The 13073-nt window shown below is 44.2% G+C and overlaps 1 protein-coding gene across 7 annotated transcripts in view; it reads right to left on the bottom strand.

The window, feature by feature from the left end:
• Eva1c (eva-1 homolog C) overlaps nucleotides 1-13073 on the bottom strand; it is a 73721-nt gene that overhangs the window by 8321 nt on the left and 52327 nt on the right. For 6 of the 7 annotated variants that reach the window (XM_070030573.1, XM_070030567.1, XM_070030568.1 and 3 more), the window contains 3 exons: nucleotides 6736-6879; nucleotides 3113-3193; nucleotides 877-966 (listed from right to left, as the gene is read on the bottom strand). In XM_070030573.1, the coding sequence (XP_069886674.1) occupies nucleotides 877-966; nucleotides 3113-3193; nucleotides 6736-6879 (315 nt within the window). The remainder of the gene's footprint in view (nucleotides 1-876; nucleotides 967-3112; nucleotides 3194-6735; nucleotides 6880-13073) is intronic. The other variant, XM_070030569.1, reaches the window with a different exon arrangement.

The following is a 13073-nucleotide window of genomic DNA, read 5'->3' as shown; positions in this document are numbered from 1 at the left end:
TTGGGGACATGCTTTTGAGGGGAATTGTGTATGGGACCCTGGTGTGCTCTCTGCCTCGGTTTAAAATGTGACTGGCTGTGTGACAGGTGCATCTGCCATGATATGCCCTCTTTACTTGAGACTTAAAACAATAGGGACTTAAACCTCAGGAACCAAGAGCTCAAATCCCCTCTATTTAGTAAGTAGCCTCTGTCAGGTCTATAAGTGGCAGTGATGGGAAGCTAACACAGCCTTGAGCAGGCAGGCCAGCGGGCACTGTTGAAACTTGCAGTCAACATTCCAAAGGTACAACATGTGTTGGCATAGTCAGAAAAGGTGGCAAGGAAAAATTGTTGCCTGCTCCCTGAAGAGGACCTGCAGCACGGCAAGGCCTGATGCCAGACTTCGCTCTGCCAGTTCAGGAGGGTGGAGCCTGATCCTTGCAGGGAAGGTTAGCAAGGAAAACCTTGGCAACCATGAAAAGGAACACTTGTGACTGTGACTCTGGCTTCTTGGAGGAGAAGGTGTAACCAACACGTTTTGTGTACTAAGTGATCTGGCTTCTTTTTCTTAAACAAGGGGTAAAATATAATCACACATCCTTCTGAAAATCTGGACCTGGGAAATGCATTCCTACTTGCCAAGGGGATGAAAATACCTGTGGAGCTCAACCTTAAGTAGTGTGGTATTAGGTCTGTGGGTTTCTTCCTGGTTGCCAGGTTGCAGATACACTTGAATTCAGTCTCCTGTGTGTCTGTATCTTGTGTTTCTGGGATGCTTCAGTTGGCAGGTCAAGCCAAAGATCATTTTTCTTTAGCTATCTGAGTGTTGCAATTGAGTGGGTGCATTTGTTAGTGATACGTTAGTACTCCAGGAAACTTCGATTTATTGACCTACCTCTAATGTAAGCAAATGCTGCCAAAGAGTTGCTAACAATAACTCCATCTTTCGGCAGAACCCTCGATCCACTGGGGTTAAAGTTGATATCTATTTCATTTAAAAAAAAAAAAAGCAAAAGCAACTCATCAGCATTGTTCACAGTATGCCCAATCGAAAACACCCTCTGTTCCCTTCCCTGACTGCCACAATAATTAAAAGTCACGGCCCTGAAACACATGGGTTTCTGACTAAATCACGGAAGACTAAGCCAGGAAGAGTGCTTCATAAGCAGTCCCTACAAACTGAATGATAAGAAGGATTAGAAATATTTCAAGTCTTGGGCTGGGAAGGTGGCTCAGTGGTAGAGTGCTTGTCTTGCATGCATGAGGCCCTGGGTTCAATTCCTCAGCACCACATAAGCAGAAAAAGCTGGAAGTGGCACTGTGGCTCAAGTGGTAGAACACTAGCCTTGAGCTGAAGAGCTGAGGGATAGCGTCTAGGCCCAGAGTTCAGGCCCCACAGCCAAAAAAAAAAAAAAAATTTCAAGTCTTGGCTCCAACTTCAGGTGGGGCTAACTGTCCCATCCAAAAGGCAGGGGCTTTGTCTGTCCTCTCAGAGGCTTGGGAAATAGTATCTCACTTTGCTACAGAGCTGATGTCAGTTCTATGAGCGAGAGATGAGACAGATCTTGGGTTATGGAGTGGGGCTGTGTATGTCTGCTTTTTGAATATGATGAAAAAAATGATCTAGTGTCTAATGCTGGTAACCTGTCTCGATGGAGCATAGAAATGGCGTTAGGCAGGCTAGGTGCTGGGGACTCCTAAGAATGTCAGGGCTGAAGTCTCTTGGGAACATGTCACAGAGCTCTCAGGCCCTGACTACAGGGGGACCAGAATATTCAGGGGCTCATGTGGGAGCCCAGTCAGAAAGAGAAGTGAGACTGAGTCACAGGGCCTGGTAGAAAGCCAGGGTTATTCTGTAGGTCTCTCTAAGAGTTGGACTGGAGATGATTTCTATTTTTTGCTGTTTTCCTATGGTTTTTGTATCAACTATATATATATAAAGTATGGAATCAGCGCTCTGAATCTCAGGGTTGCACATCTGTCGGTTCAATAGGCTATAGATCAAAAATACTGAGAAAAAGAATGTGCTGTATTGAACATGTGCAGACTCGTCTCTTTGCTGTCATTCCCTAAACAATACATATGAAGGCTACGGTACACATGACATTGGACTGGGGCTTATAAGCCTCCTAGGGATAATCTCTAAGTATACAGAAATACATGTGTGGGCTTTGTGCAAATCTTATACCATTTAATAAAAGGAACTTGAGCATCAAATGAATTTAGTATGTGGGGGGGGGGTCTGGAGCCATTCTCCCACAGACACAGAGGGATTGCTTTACTTAAATTGTATAATGCACGGGCAGACTTCATAAATATAACGAAAGTAACACGAGATGAAGCTCTTACTGCCCACAGCTTACCATCTTAAGTGATCTGTTGGGTCTCTACATTTTCTATCAGAAGCTCCATGGAGCTGAATTTACATTTTAGATCTGAGAAGAAAGTCAACATGGCCATTCCTTCACCTTCTATTTAGGATAGTCAGGCGGAACTGACTGGAAGCAGTGCCACAGGCAGGGGCCATACAGGCCCAACCTGGCTCTGGTCCACACAGGTTACTGCCAGGATCATCTCTGCAACAAGCTCCCTGTACGGCCCAGGATCCCAATTTATTTCTGAGCAGATCTCTTGTTGAGACTGGTGTTTTGCTTTTAACAAGTGAAAGAAGAATGGCGAGTGAATTTATTCTGCTTAGGATTCTTTTTCTTTTGGTGCTAGTACTGGGGTTTGAACTCAGGGCATCTCTTCACTTGCCTTTTTTTTTTTTTCCTCAGGACTGGTGCTTTACCACTTGAACCACACTTTTACTTCTGGCTTTTTGCTGGTTACTTAGAAATAAAAGTCTCACAGAGTTTCCTGCCCATAATAATTTCAAACTGCAGTCTTCAGAGCTCAGCCTTCTGAATAGCTAGATTACAGGTATGGTAAGTCACCAGTGCCCAGCTCAAGACAAAACATTGGCCACCCGTTGCAATCATTGGAAGCTTTGGCACTATCCTTACCAGATCAAGCCCCTCAAACACACCTCCTGGCCTCCCTTTTCATCCCTCCCAGTGTGTGCTGAGAGCAGTCATGGGGATATTCACCTTTACTAAAGAGGAATATTGCTATTAAGCCATAACAATTACCATATTCGCCATCTTTCTGCTTCAAAGAAGGATGTAGATTAGCAATGGCTGGATCAATTGCTCGGAGGATGTGCTTGGGAACTAAAAATCAAAAAGAAATATTTTAAATACATACTTTAAAATGTTGTCATAGGGGCTGGGAAGGTGGCTCAGTGGTAGAGCGCTTGCCTTGCATGCCTGAGGCCCTGGGTTCGAGTCCTCAGCACCACATAAGCAAAAAGAAAAAAGCCGGAAGTGGCGCTGTGGCTCAAATGGTAGAGCGCTAGCCTTGAGCTGAAGAGCTGAGGGACAGCGCCCAGGCCCAGAGTTCAGGCCCCACGACCGGACCCAAAAAAAAAAAAAAATGTTGTCATAGTTCATGTATGTTGGCAGCGCAATATAAATACGATTAGAAAGCATGTTTTACCATTTTTTCATATTGCTTACTGGTCATCAGCCCCCCCGTCCCCCACCCCCACCCCAATAATTCATGGCCATTAGCAAACGTCCAAGAAATTTTAGGCCCTTTTTTTTTTTTTTTGGGTCAATCATGGGGCTTGAACTCTGGGCCTGGGCGCTGTCCCTCAGCTTTTCAGCTCAAGGTGAGCGCTCTACCACTTGAGCCACTGCTCTACTTCCGGTTTTCTGAGTGGTTTATTGGAGATAAGAGTCTCACGGACTTTCCTGCTTGGGCTGGCTTTGAACTATGATCCTTAGATCTCAGCCTCCTAAGTAGCTAGGATTACAGGTATGAGCCTGGCTAGGCCCGTTTTTATAATATTAAAAAAAAACATGGGAAATAAAGTATGATATATCCATCCATTGGAATACAATTTAATAAGAAAAAGAATTAAATAATGATACCTGTGAAAGGGCAGCTCTCAAAATTTACCAATGTTAACATGTGGGAGAATCCAATAAAAAAAAAACAATTTTAGGTTCTTACAGTCCCTCCTACCATGCTGTGTCATGGTCATTTCTACTGTATTGTTTAGGGGAAAGTCTGTACATGTCCTGGGGAGCCAGGCACAAAAGATGACTGCATGATTCCATTTGTACAAATATCCAAGAGAGGTAAATCTAGAGATAGCAATTATATCAGTGATTCCCTGGGATCAGAGGTAGGAGTAAAAATGGGTGCAAGTAACTTTGAGTGGGTCAAGGAAATGTTTTCAAGCTGGAGTGTGGTAATGGTCGCATAGCCCTAAGTTTACCGCAAACCAGTAAAATTTGCTGACCTACAATGGGTGACATTAAGGTATAGAAAGAACACAGCGATAAAGCTGCATGAACGTGGGACATGAGCTTCCTGAGCAAATGACCATGACCCACTCCAAACCACCTCTGATCCCTTCCCAGCTGCTCCTCTGCCTCCCTCCAGAGCTCTCTGCCTCTTCCATAATATGCCTAGAAAATTCTAGAAGTGAGATGCTAACAGGATGCACTAAATGTGAGGAAAGAGGACAGTTGCGAGGCAGACAGGTGGGAGTCTTGGCAGTGGTGAGCGTTTCTGCCGCACTGACCCTAAGAGCAAGCGATTGATTGTCAAGATCCGCAGGCAGAGCAGTGGACAAAAGATCACAACGAAAACAGGGCAAAGCATGAGTTCTGAAGGCCAAGCACACTGCCTGCTTCAGGCTGAGAGGAAAACTGCAGTTTAAAATTTTTAAAGAGGGGCTGGGAAGGTGGCTCAGTGGTAGAGCACTTGCCTTGCATGCCTGAGGCCCTGGGTTCGATTCCTCAGCACCACATAAGCAAAAAGAAAAAAGCCGGAAGTGGCGCTGTGGCTCAAGTGGTAGAGCGCTAGCTTTGAGCTAAAGAGCTGAGGGACAGCACCCAGGCCCAGAGTTCAGGCCCCACAACCGGGCCCCCCCCCCAAAAAAAAACAACAAATAAAATTTTTAAAGAATTATTTTTGCTAGAACAGGAGCTTGAACTCAAATCCTCATGCTATTGCTGGACTTTTTCACTCAAAGGCTAGCACGCTACCATTTGAGCCACACCTCCACTTCTGGATTTTGGTTGTTAATTGGAATTAGAAGTCTCATGGACTTTCCTGTCTGGGGCTGGCTTTGAACAGTGATCCTCAGATCTCAGCCTCACTGAATAGCTAGGATTACAGGTGTGAGCCACCAGTGCCTGGCAGAAACTTCAGCCTGGTTGAAATCTGGGAGAATTGATGACAGGAAGCAGACAGGAAGCTAACACAGATGGTACACAACACACTGCCCTGCTTTAGAAAAGCTCCTAAGGCATCTCTACAGCAAGAAAACCACATTTGTATCCCAAGTGCTGAATGAAAGCCAGAAATGTCCCAGGATTTCCAACCAGACACTTTCCTAAACTGTGACCCCTTTGTCCAGGAGGCCCTCGTGGCCTTGGTGCCAGGTGAAGATGGCTGAGGAATACGCCCTGGATACTAAGGACCACTGGTCCTAGCAGCATGACCGTGCCAGAGACTGGAGCTGCGGCAGACATGAAACGTTCCCTATTAGATAACTTCTTCTTTCTGGGTCCCAAGAACAATGTCCCTGGTTACCTGGTCACAGCAAACCCTGGACATATCATCTCTCTCTGCCAAGACTGCGACTTCTCTCTCACCGCACTTGCACAATTCTAGGCATATATTAAAAACCCTGTTTTGTGTATTTCAATGGGCAAATTGTATGGCCTGTGAACTATATCTCAATAAAATCTGTAACAAAGAAGACTAGAGAGATATCCAGAAGAGAAAAGGTATCGTGTTCTCTAGAGTTCCTTGCTTTCTTTTGCTTTTGTACTCATTAAAACACAACAAGGCAATGTAATCCATCGCACCTTGCAAAAAAAAAAAAATTAACCACTTATTTCTCATTTGCTTTTTTTTTTGTAACTAGGGCTTGAACTCAGTACCAAGATGTTCTCGCTTAGCTTTTTCTGCTCAAGGTTGGCACTCCACCTTGAACCACACTTCCACTTCTGTTTTTTTTTTTTTTTTTTTTTTTTTTTGCTGGTTAATTGGAGATATGAGTCTCATGGGCTTTCTTTCCCTTGCTGGCACCAAACCTTGATCCTCACATCTCAGCCTCCAGAGTAGCTAAGATCACAGACATGAGTCACGAATGCTGGGCTCACTCGTTTGCTTTTAAGTAGCTTTAAGAAATTAAAAGCAAAACAAAGACACTGGAAGAACAAAGTAGTTCTGTCATGTAGACATTTTTAATTGTCCAGTGGGTATGCAGATAAAATAGCTGTTGGCAGCAGAGCTAGCTAGTTGTTTTGGGCCCACAAATGGTGCTGGAAGGTTAAATTGGAGCCAAACAATACGACTGTGAACTTGCATGACTCGCCAATAAATTTCAGAGCTTCCTAAGAGCCCAGATTAAAATCACCGGTTCTCAGACAGCTCAACTGTACCCCTATTTGCTTGCTCTAGCCCCGCCCTCCACACACACTGCCAATCTGATTGCTAGAAGCACACACTCTTAAAACAAATTTTGACCAGGGAAAATTCTGTTGTTTATCTGATATGAATGTCATAAACAAGGAAAAAGGGACAGCAAAGGGAGACAGGAGGGCCTAGGCTGGGGAGGAGCCTGGCGAGCAGAATGCACCCCAGAGAGGCTGTGTCTTTATGAGCTTATTACAGGTTTATTTATTCTTACCGCATGCATAGGTGACGGTGAGGTATTTCTTCACTCCTGGCAGACAGGGACTTCCAAAGTGGTAATTGTTGACAAGGATTGTGCACCTCTGCTTCCCGTAGCACCTTCTGGATAGGACTTGCAGAGCCGAATAAGACAAGCAGTCTGGAAGGAAAGAATAAGAACTTCGGGCTGTGTTCAATGCTTGGCCACCAGTTACCTTATGGAACTCCTTAGAAATAAAGACACTGACATGCATTTCAAGTCAAGCCAAGCTAGTTGCTCTGTTTTATCTTCCATTTCATTGGAGCACCCAGGATGGAAGCACCTGCTTCGTGCTCACAAATCCTGAGCGTGGCTCCAGGCTCTGTGGCTGTCAGCTTGAAAATCTGATATATTTTTGATTCAAGGGCTCAGAGTTTTGCTTTGCAACTTAGGTGACTTCTCTACATACAGAACAAAAAACATAATGTGGAGAACACGGAATAAAATTCCTCTTGTTTTTATTTCAATGAACATTTTAACTAACCACTGGTTGAAGTATTGGCTTGTAAGGCTCGTTCCACGTCACATGAACATGAGAGCCCTGTGAGGAGTTACTTCCTCTTATTCATCATCTAATTTCTAGTGTTTGGGCACTTTAATACCCGAATAAATAACTTGGGAATGAATGAAATCAATCACTAAACAGCGTAGGCAGGAAAGTCTGTGACAGTCTTACCTCTAATTAACCCCCCGCCCAAAATGGAACCTATACATAATCGAATTTTACATATCCATTAGAAACAATAAAATTATGTCATGGGTGGGATAGAAATGGATGGAACTAGAACAAATCATGGTGAGAGAAGCCAAGCTCATAGAGACAAATGGCAAATGTTCTCTCTGATATGCAGAAATTAGATCTAAAATATACTAGAATATGAGTAATTATACAGGTTCTAGACACTCACACACAGTGAAACCAAAGGCGGATACTACCTTTAATTTATATAAAATAAAAAATGTCGAAATTAACTAAAAAAAAAAAAAAAAGCTGGAAGTGGAGCTGTAGTTTAACTGGTAGCTCATTAGTTTGAGCAAAAAAAAACCCAAACCCTCAAGGATAGCACACAGGTCGTGAGTTCAAGTCCCAGGAGCAATGTGCACACACACACACACACATACACACAAAGAAATGAACCACTAAACACAAGGTGTTTTCAGCACCTTGACACAATGCCATGATAATTAGTATTATTGGTGGCATCCAAAAAAAGAAATTTACTCATTATCTGACTTCTGGAATGGCAACCCCTCTGTACAACACCTTAATGATAACAATAAAATTACATTAAAAAATTAGTATTATTTGGAACAAGTATTACTATGGTGAGATGTCCCCACAAAAGTCCACGTGTTAGGAACGTAACCCTTAACGTCATGTTATTATTATTGGGAAGCAATTGAGATTAGATAAAATCACAAGGGTGGGGCCTCAGGATGAAGTTGAAGTCTTTAAATAAAAGGACGAGAAGCAAGCTATCCTCTAGCTCTGCCTTACCACATGGTGCTGGTATGATGCCTTCGGCCTTAGCCTCCAGAACCATGAGCAAATAAGCCTCTATCCTTATAAATTATCTGCTCTTGGGTATGTTATTATAGACATTAAGTCTATATTAAGTAGAGTAAGATATTTGTGGAGGATGAGGTGCTGTGCTATGTACTATCAGAAAAAAACCAGAATGAAGACATCATCTTGTGTTAGGCAGGATATGCAGTTGTGATGGTCAGCTTGACTGGAATGAGAAGTGCCTGGAACTGGGAGATTAGTGAACCACACGTCGGTCAGAGAGTTTCCAGAGACTGAATTTGCTGTGGGAGGAAGATCCTCACTGAATGTGGGCAGCACCAAACCACAGGGTAGGGGCCTGGATGGAAGAACAGGAGGAAAAGGAGGAAGTTTCTCCCTCTGCTTCCTGGCCACCATGAGATGAGCTGCTCTGCCCACCCCCGCCCTCTCACTTTTTTTTTTTTTGGTCAATCATGGGGCCTGCACTCTGGGCCTGGGCGCTGTCCCTCAGCTCTTCAACTCAAGGAGAGCACTCTACCAATTGAGCCACAGTGCCACTTCTAGTTTTCTGTGGTTAGTTGGAGCTAAGAGTCTCACAGACTTTCCTGCCTGTCTGGGCTGGCTTTGAACCGTGATCCTCAGACCTCAGCCTCCTGAGTAACGAGGATTATAGGTGTGAGGCACTGGCTCTTGGCCTCCACCACATCTTTCTCACCCAGATCAACTAAGACCTCAGACATCATGAACAAAAATTAAATTTTCCTGCATTTGTTGGTGACAGGTATTCTGTCATTGACCAAAAAAAAAAAGCTGGGTGCTGGTGGCTCATGTCTGTAATCCTGGCTACTCAGGAGCCTGAGATCAGAGAATCATGGTTCCAAGCCAGCCCAGGCAGGAAAGACAGTGAAACTCTTATCTCCAATAAACCACTCAGGGGTGCTGTGGCTCAAGTGGTAGAGCACTAGCCTTGAAGAGGGACAGTGCTCAGGCCCAGAGTTCAAGCCCAATGACCAAAAAAAAAATCTGAGTAGCAGCAATGGAGCCATGAGAGACTGGGTGTAGTAATGGACCAGAGTTAAATAAATGTCAGGAAGCAGTAGGCCAGACAAGAAGTCCTAAGGTCAAGGATCAGAGGGATCATTGAGGACTTGAGTGTTCCAGACAGGCTTTATAGAGGACGGGGCCTTGGGCACAGAATATAAAGTAAATTGGGTAGAGGTAGACAAGGAAGAAGCATGAACGTGAGGAGAATGTCCAGGAGAATTTGAGGGGCTGACCCTGAGCCGGAAGACAGGGAGCAAACTTGGGGTAAGATAGAGACTTTGGGGAAAAGACTGAAGTACTTGGACAACTTTTAGTCTAAATTCTATGCTTTTTCTGGTCTTGAGAAGTGAAAACAAGCAAACATGGTCTGAAGAAAGCAGATCAGATCTAAATATAAACGCCTGAAACGGATATAGCAAGGAGACGTAGAAGGAAACTCACAGGAAGAGGCGGTAGGTATGTTGAATCCTGGGGATGAGGTAGGATTTTAGTCACTATGGGTTTCAAGGTGCTTGTTTGTGAGCTAATGCCTTAAAGACTACAAAAATAAAATACATAATTAAAAAAAGAGTACAAAATAAACTTTCTTAAAACTTAAAAATCATGTCAAGCTGGAAGGTTTGTCAGCAGGGAATGGCTGAGGGGCAAGTTTGAGAAATGTAAAATGTCTCATAAACATTATATAAAATTATTCTTTTGTGAAACTTAACTATCCCAGAAACCACGAAAAGGTTATCTAGGAGTAAAGTTACGGTCCTTGGATTGTTCCTGGAATGGACAATTGCTCCATAAGCTGCCTGCGTGGGAAAAAGTAACAGTGAGAATTACAAAATTTATCTTACATCTATGTTGTAAAACACTTTTCTGTCCAAAATAAACACAGGTTTCTATTTTGAACGCACAGGTGAGCTGGGTGTGGTGGCTCACTCGTGTAACCTCCAGCTACTTGAGAAGCAAAGATGGAAAGGATTGTAGTTTGGAGCCAGCCTGGGCAAAGTTGTTAGCAAGACTTTCAGCTCAAGTAAGTTGGTTGTAGTGGCTCATTACAGTCAATCCAACTACAAGGGATCAAGGTCCAGCCTGGCAAACAAATGCAACATGGTATTTGAAAAAAATTACTAAAGCTAAAAAGGCCAAGATGTGACTAAAGTGGGAGAGCTCCTGTCTAGCAAGTATAAGACCGTGAGTTCAAACCCCATACAAACATATAGAAAGTAACACTATCAAGAGAAAAATACAATCTTCACTCCACCTACTTGGGAAGCAGAGGCAGGAAGATCTTGTCAAGCCAGGATAAACACAGCGAGACTCAAGTGGTAGAGCATTTGCCCACCATATCCTGCGTCCTGGGTTCAATCCCCAGTAACCACAAAACAACGACAATTAAACATATTTGTAGATAATGGAGTTGGAGAGGCTGATCCAGGAACATTGCATGCCCAAAGTGCAATGCCCTTCTACAACTAGTTAATGCTAATAAAAAAGTATAAAAAACAACAACAACACAAGAACCAAAACACCAGGTTGACCTTGAAGCCTTGACCTTGACCCTTCTAGCCACTTTACTATCTGCAAATGTCTTTCTCCACCATGGGATCCTGGAGACTTTCTTTTTTTTTTTTTTTTTTTTGCCAGTCTTGGGGGCCTGGGCACTATCCCTGAGCTTCTTTTGCTCAAGGCTAGCACTCTACCACTTGAGCCACAGCCCCACTTCTGGCTTTTTCTCTGTATGTGGCACTGAGGAATCGAACCCAGGGTTTCATGCATGCTAGGCAAGCACTCTACCGCTGAGCCACATTCCCAGCCTTCCTGGAGATTTTCTATGCCACGCTTTTCTATTTCTTATTGTATTTGTGAACATTTTTTTCATATACGTTATTTTTGTGAATGTGTGCCAGTAATGGGGCTTCAGCTCTTACTTAGCTTTTTCTTTTTCTTTTTTTGTGGGAGGGTCTGGTCATGGAGCCTGAACTCTGGGCTTGGGTGCTGTCCCTCAGCTCTTCAGCTCAAGGCTAGCACTCTACCACTTGAGCCACAGCGCCACTTCCGGCTTTTTTCTTTTTGCTTATGTGGTGCTGAGGAATCGAACCCAGGGCCTCAGGCATGCAAGGCAAGCACTCTACCACTGAGCCACCTTCCCAGCCCCCTTTTCTTTTCTTTTTTGGTACTAGGGATCGAACCCAGGACGTTGCACTTGCTAGGCAAGTGCTTTGCTACTGAGCTACATCCCAGCCCTACTTGGCTTTTGTCTTTTTTTTGCTCAAGGCTGGTGCTCTACCACTTGGGCCATATCTCTACTTCTTGTCTTTTTGGTCATTAATTGAAGATAAAGAGTCTCACAGACTTTCCAGCCTGGGCTGGCTTTGAACCACATTTCTCAGGTCTCATCCTCCTGTGTAGCTAGGATTATAGACTTCCTTGTCATTTTTATTTCATTTTTAAACATTTATTATTATTATTATCTTTAAGTCATTGTACAAAGAAGTTCTCATTCTACAAAACAGTCTATGAGTACAAGGTGTCTGACAACATTGTCCCCCATCCCTCCTAACCCATCCCTTCTCCTACTTTTTTAAAAAATTGAGATAGGTGATTACATAAGTTTCACATATTTCACAGTATTATGGAATAGTGACACTTAGTTAAAGTCACACACACATTTTAACCTTCACAAGGCAAATTGTCATAATCATGGTCTATAAAGGTTGTGAATTCTATGAGCTTTGACAATACAGGTTATGTCTTCCGCATCAGGTGATGTGTACATGCCTTGCCTTTGCCTAGTGTAGCTGGCCCCTCTTTCCCTCTCCTTCCTCCCTTCCCATTTCCTTGTCATTTTTACAGAGTGGTTATTATTCCCCTCCCCCGTGCATTTCGTTCATATCCTCTGCTGCTGGCAAACTGTGCTATTTACTCCCCCACAGCGCATGTGATAACAAGATACTCAACCACTTTAATTTTCGTTTTTGGCAATAGTTAAACCCCAGGACTGAAGTTAATCGCTCTGCACAGCCCGTGTTCATGTGGATAATTGGGCTGGCTGCTCCTCCGTGGCCTGTCTTGGCAGTGGGAGCTGCCGGCCCCTCGATGCTGGCTGGAAAGTCCAGGCCTGCCCACGCGTAGCCCCGGGAAGGCCTCGCCCCGGCCCTGACGCCCATTGTGTGCCCATTCCTCATTCTTTTCTTTATTAAGGAAACAGCAGAATCCTTGGAGCCCACCCAGAAAATGGGACTGTAGCAGGAAATGACACACGGCAGGGCATGGCCAGCCGGGGGACTTTCTGAAGCCGCACCCCTGCGCTCCATTCTTGGGAAGCCTCATCCCTTCCAACCTTCCTTCCAGGCTCCTTTCCATGGAGGAGGAGGTCAGATTCAGGGGGCACTGACTTGCTCTAAGATCTCTCGGAAGTGGCTTTGGGTGAAACATCCTCAGGATGCAGAACTCAGGTCTATCTCCGTTCAAACATATAAGTAGTCAAGTGCTCTCTTTTTTTGTTTCCAGTAGTGGAGATTTTTTTTTTTTAATTTTTGGTCAGTCATGGGGCTTGAACTCTGGGCCAGGGCACTGTCCCTCAGCTCTTCCGCTCAAGGTGAGCACTCTACCACTTGAGCCACCATGCCAGTTTCTGTTTTCTGGTGGTTTATTGGAGATAAGAGTCTCATGGACTTTCCTGCCTGGGCTGACTTTGAGCCATGATCCTCAGATCTCCTGAGTAGCTAGGATCACAGGTGTGAGCCACCAGCAACCAGTTTTCAATAGTGGA

The sequence above is a fragment of the Dipodomys merriami genome, unplaced genomic scaffold (assembly GCF_024711535.1).
Source record: "Dipodomys merriami isolate MVZ:Mamm:240054 unplaced genomic scaffold, mDipMer1.0.p SCAF_2, whole genome shotgun sequence".
Taxonomy (NCBI): domain Eukaryota; kingdom Metazoa; phylum Chordata; class Mammalia; order Rodentia; family Heteromyidae; genus Dipodomys; species Dipodomys merriami.
Note: the sequence above shows the minus strand (reverse complement) of the source record. Positions and strands in the feature narration are given on the sequence as shown.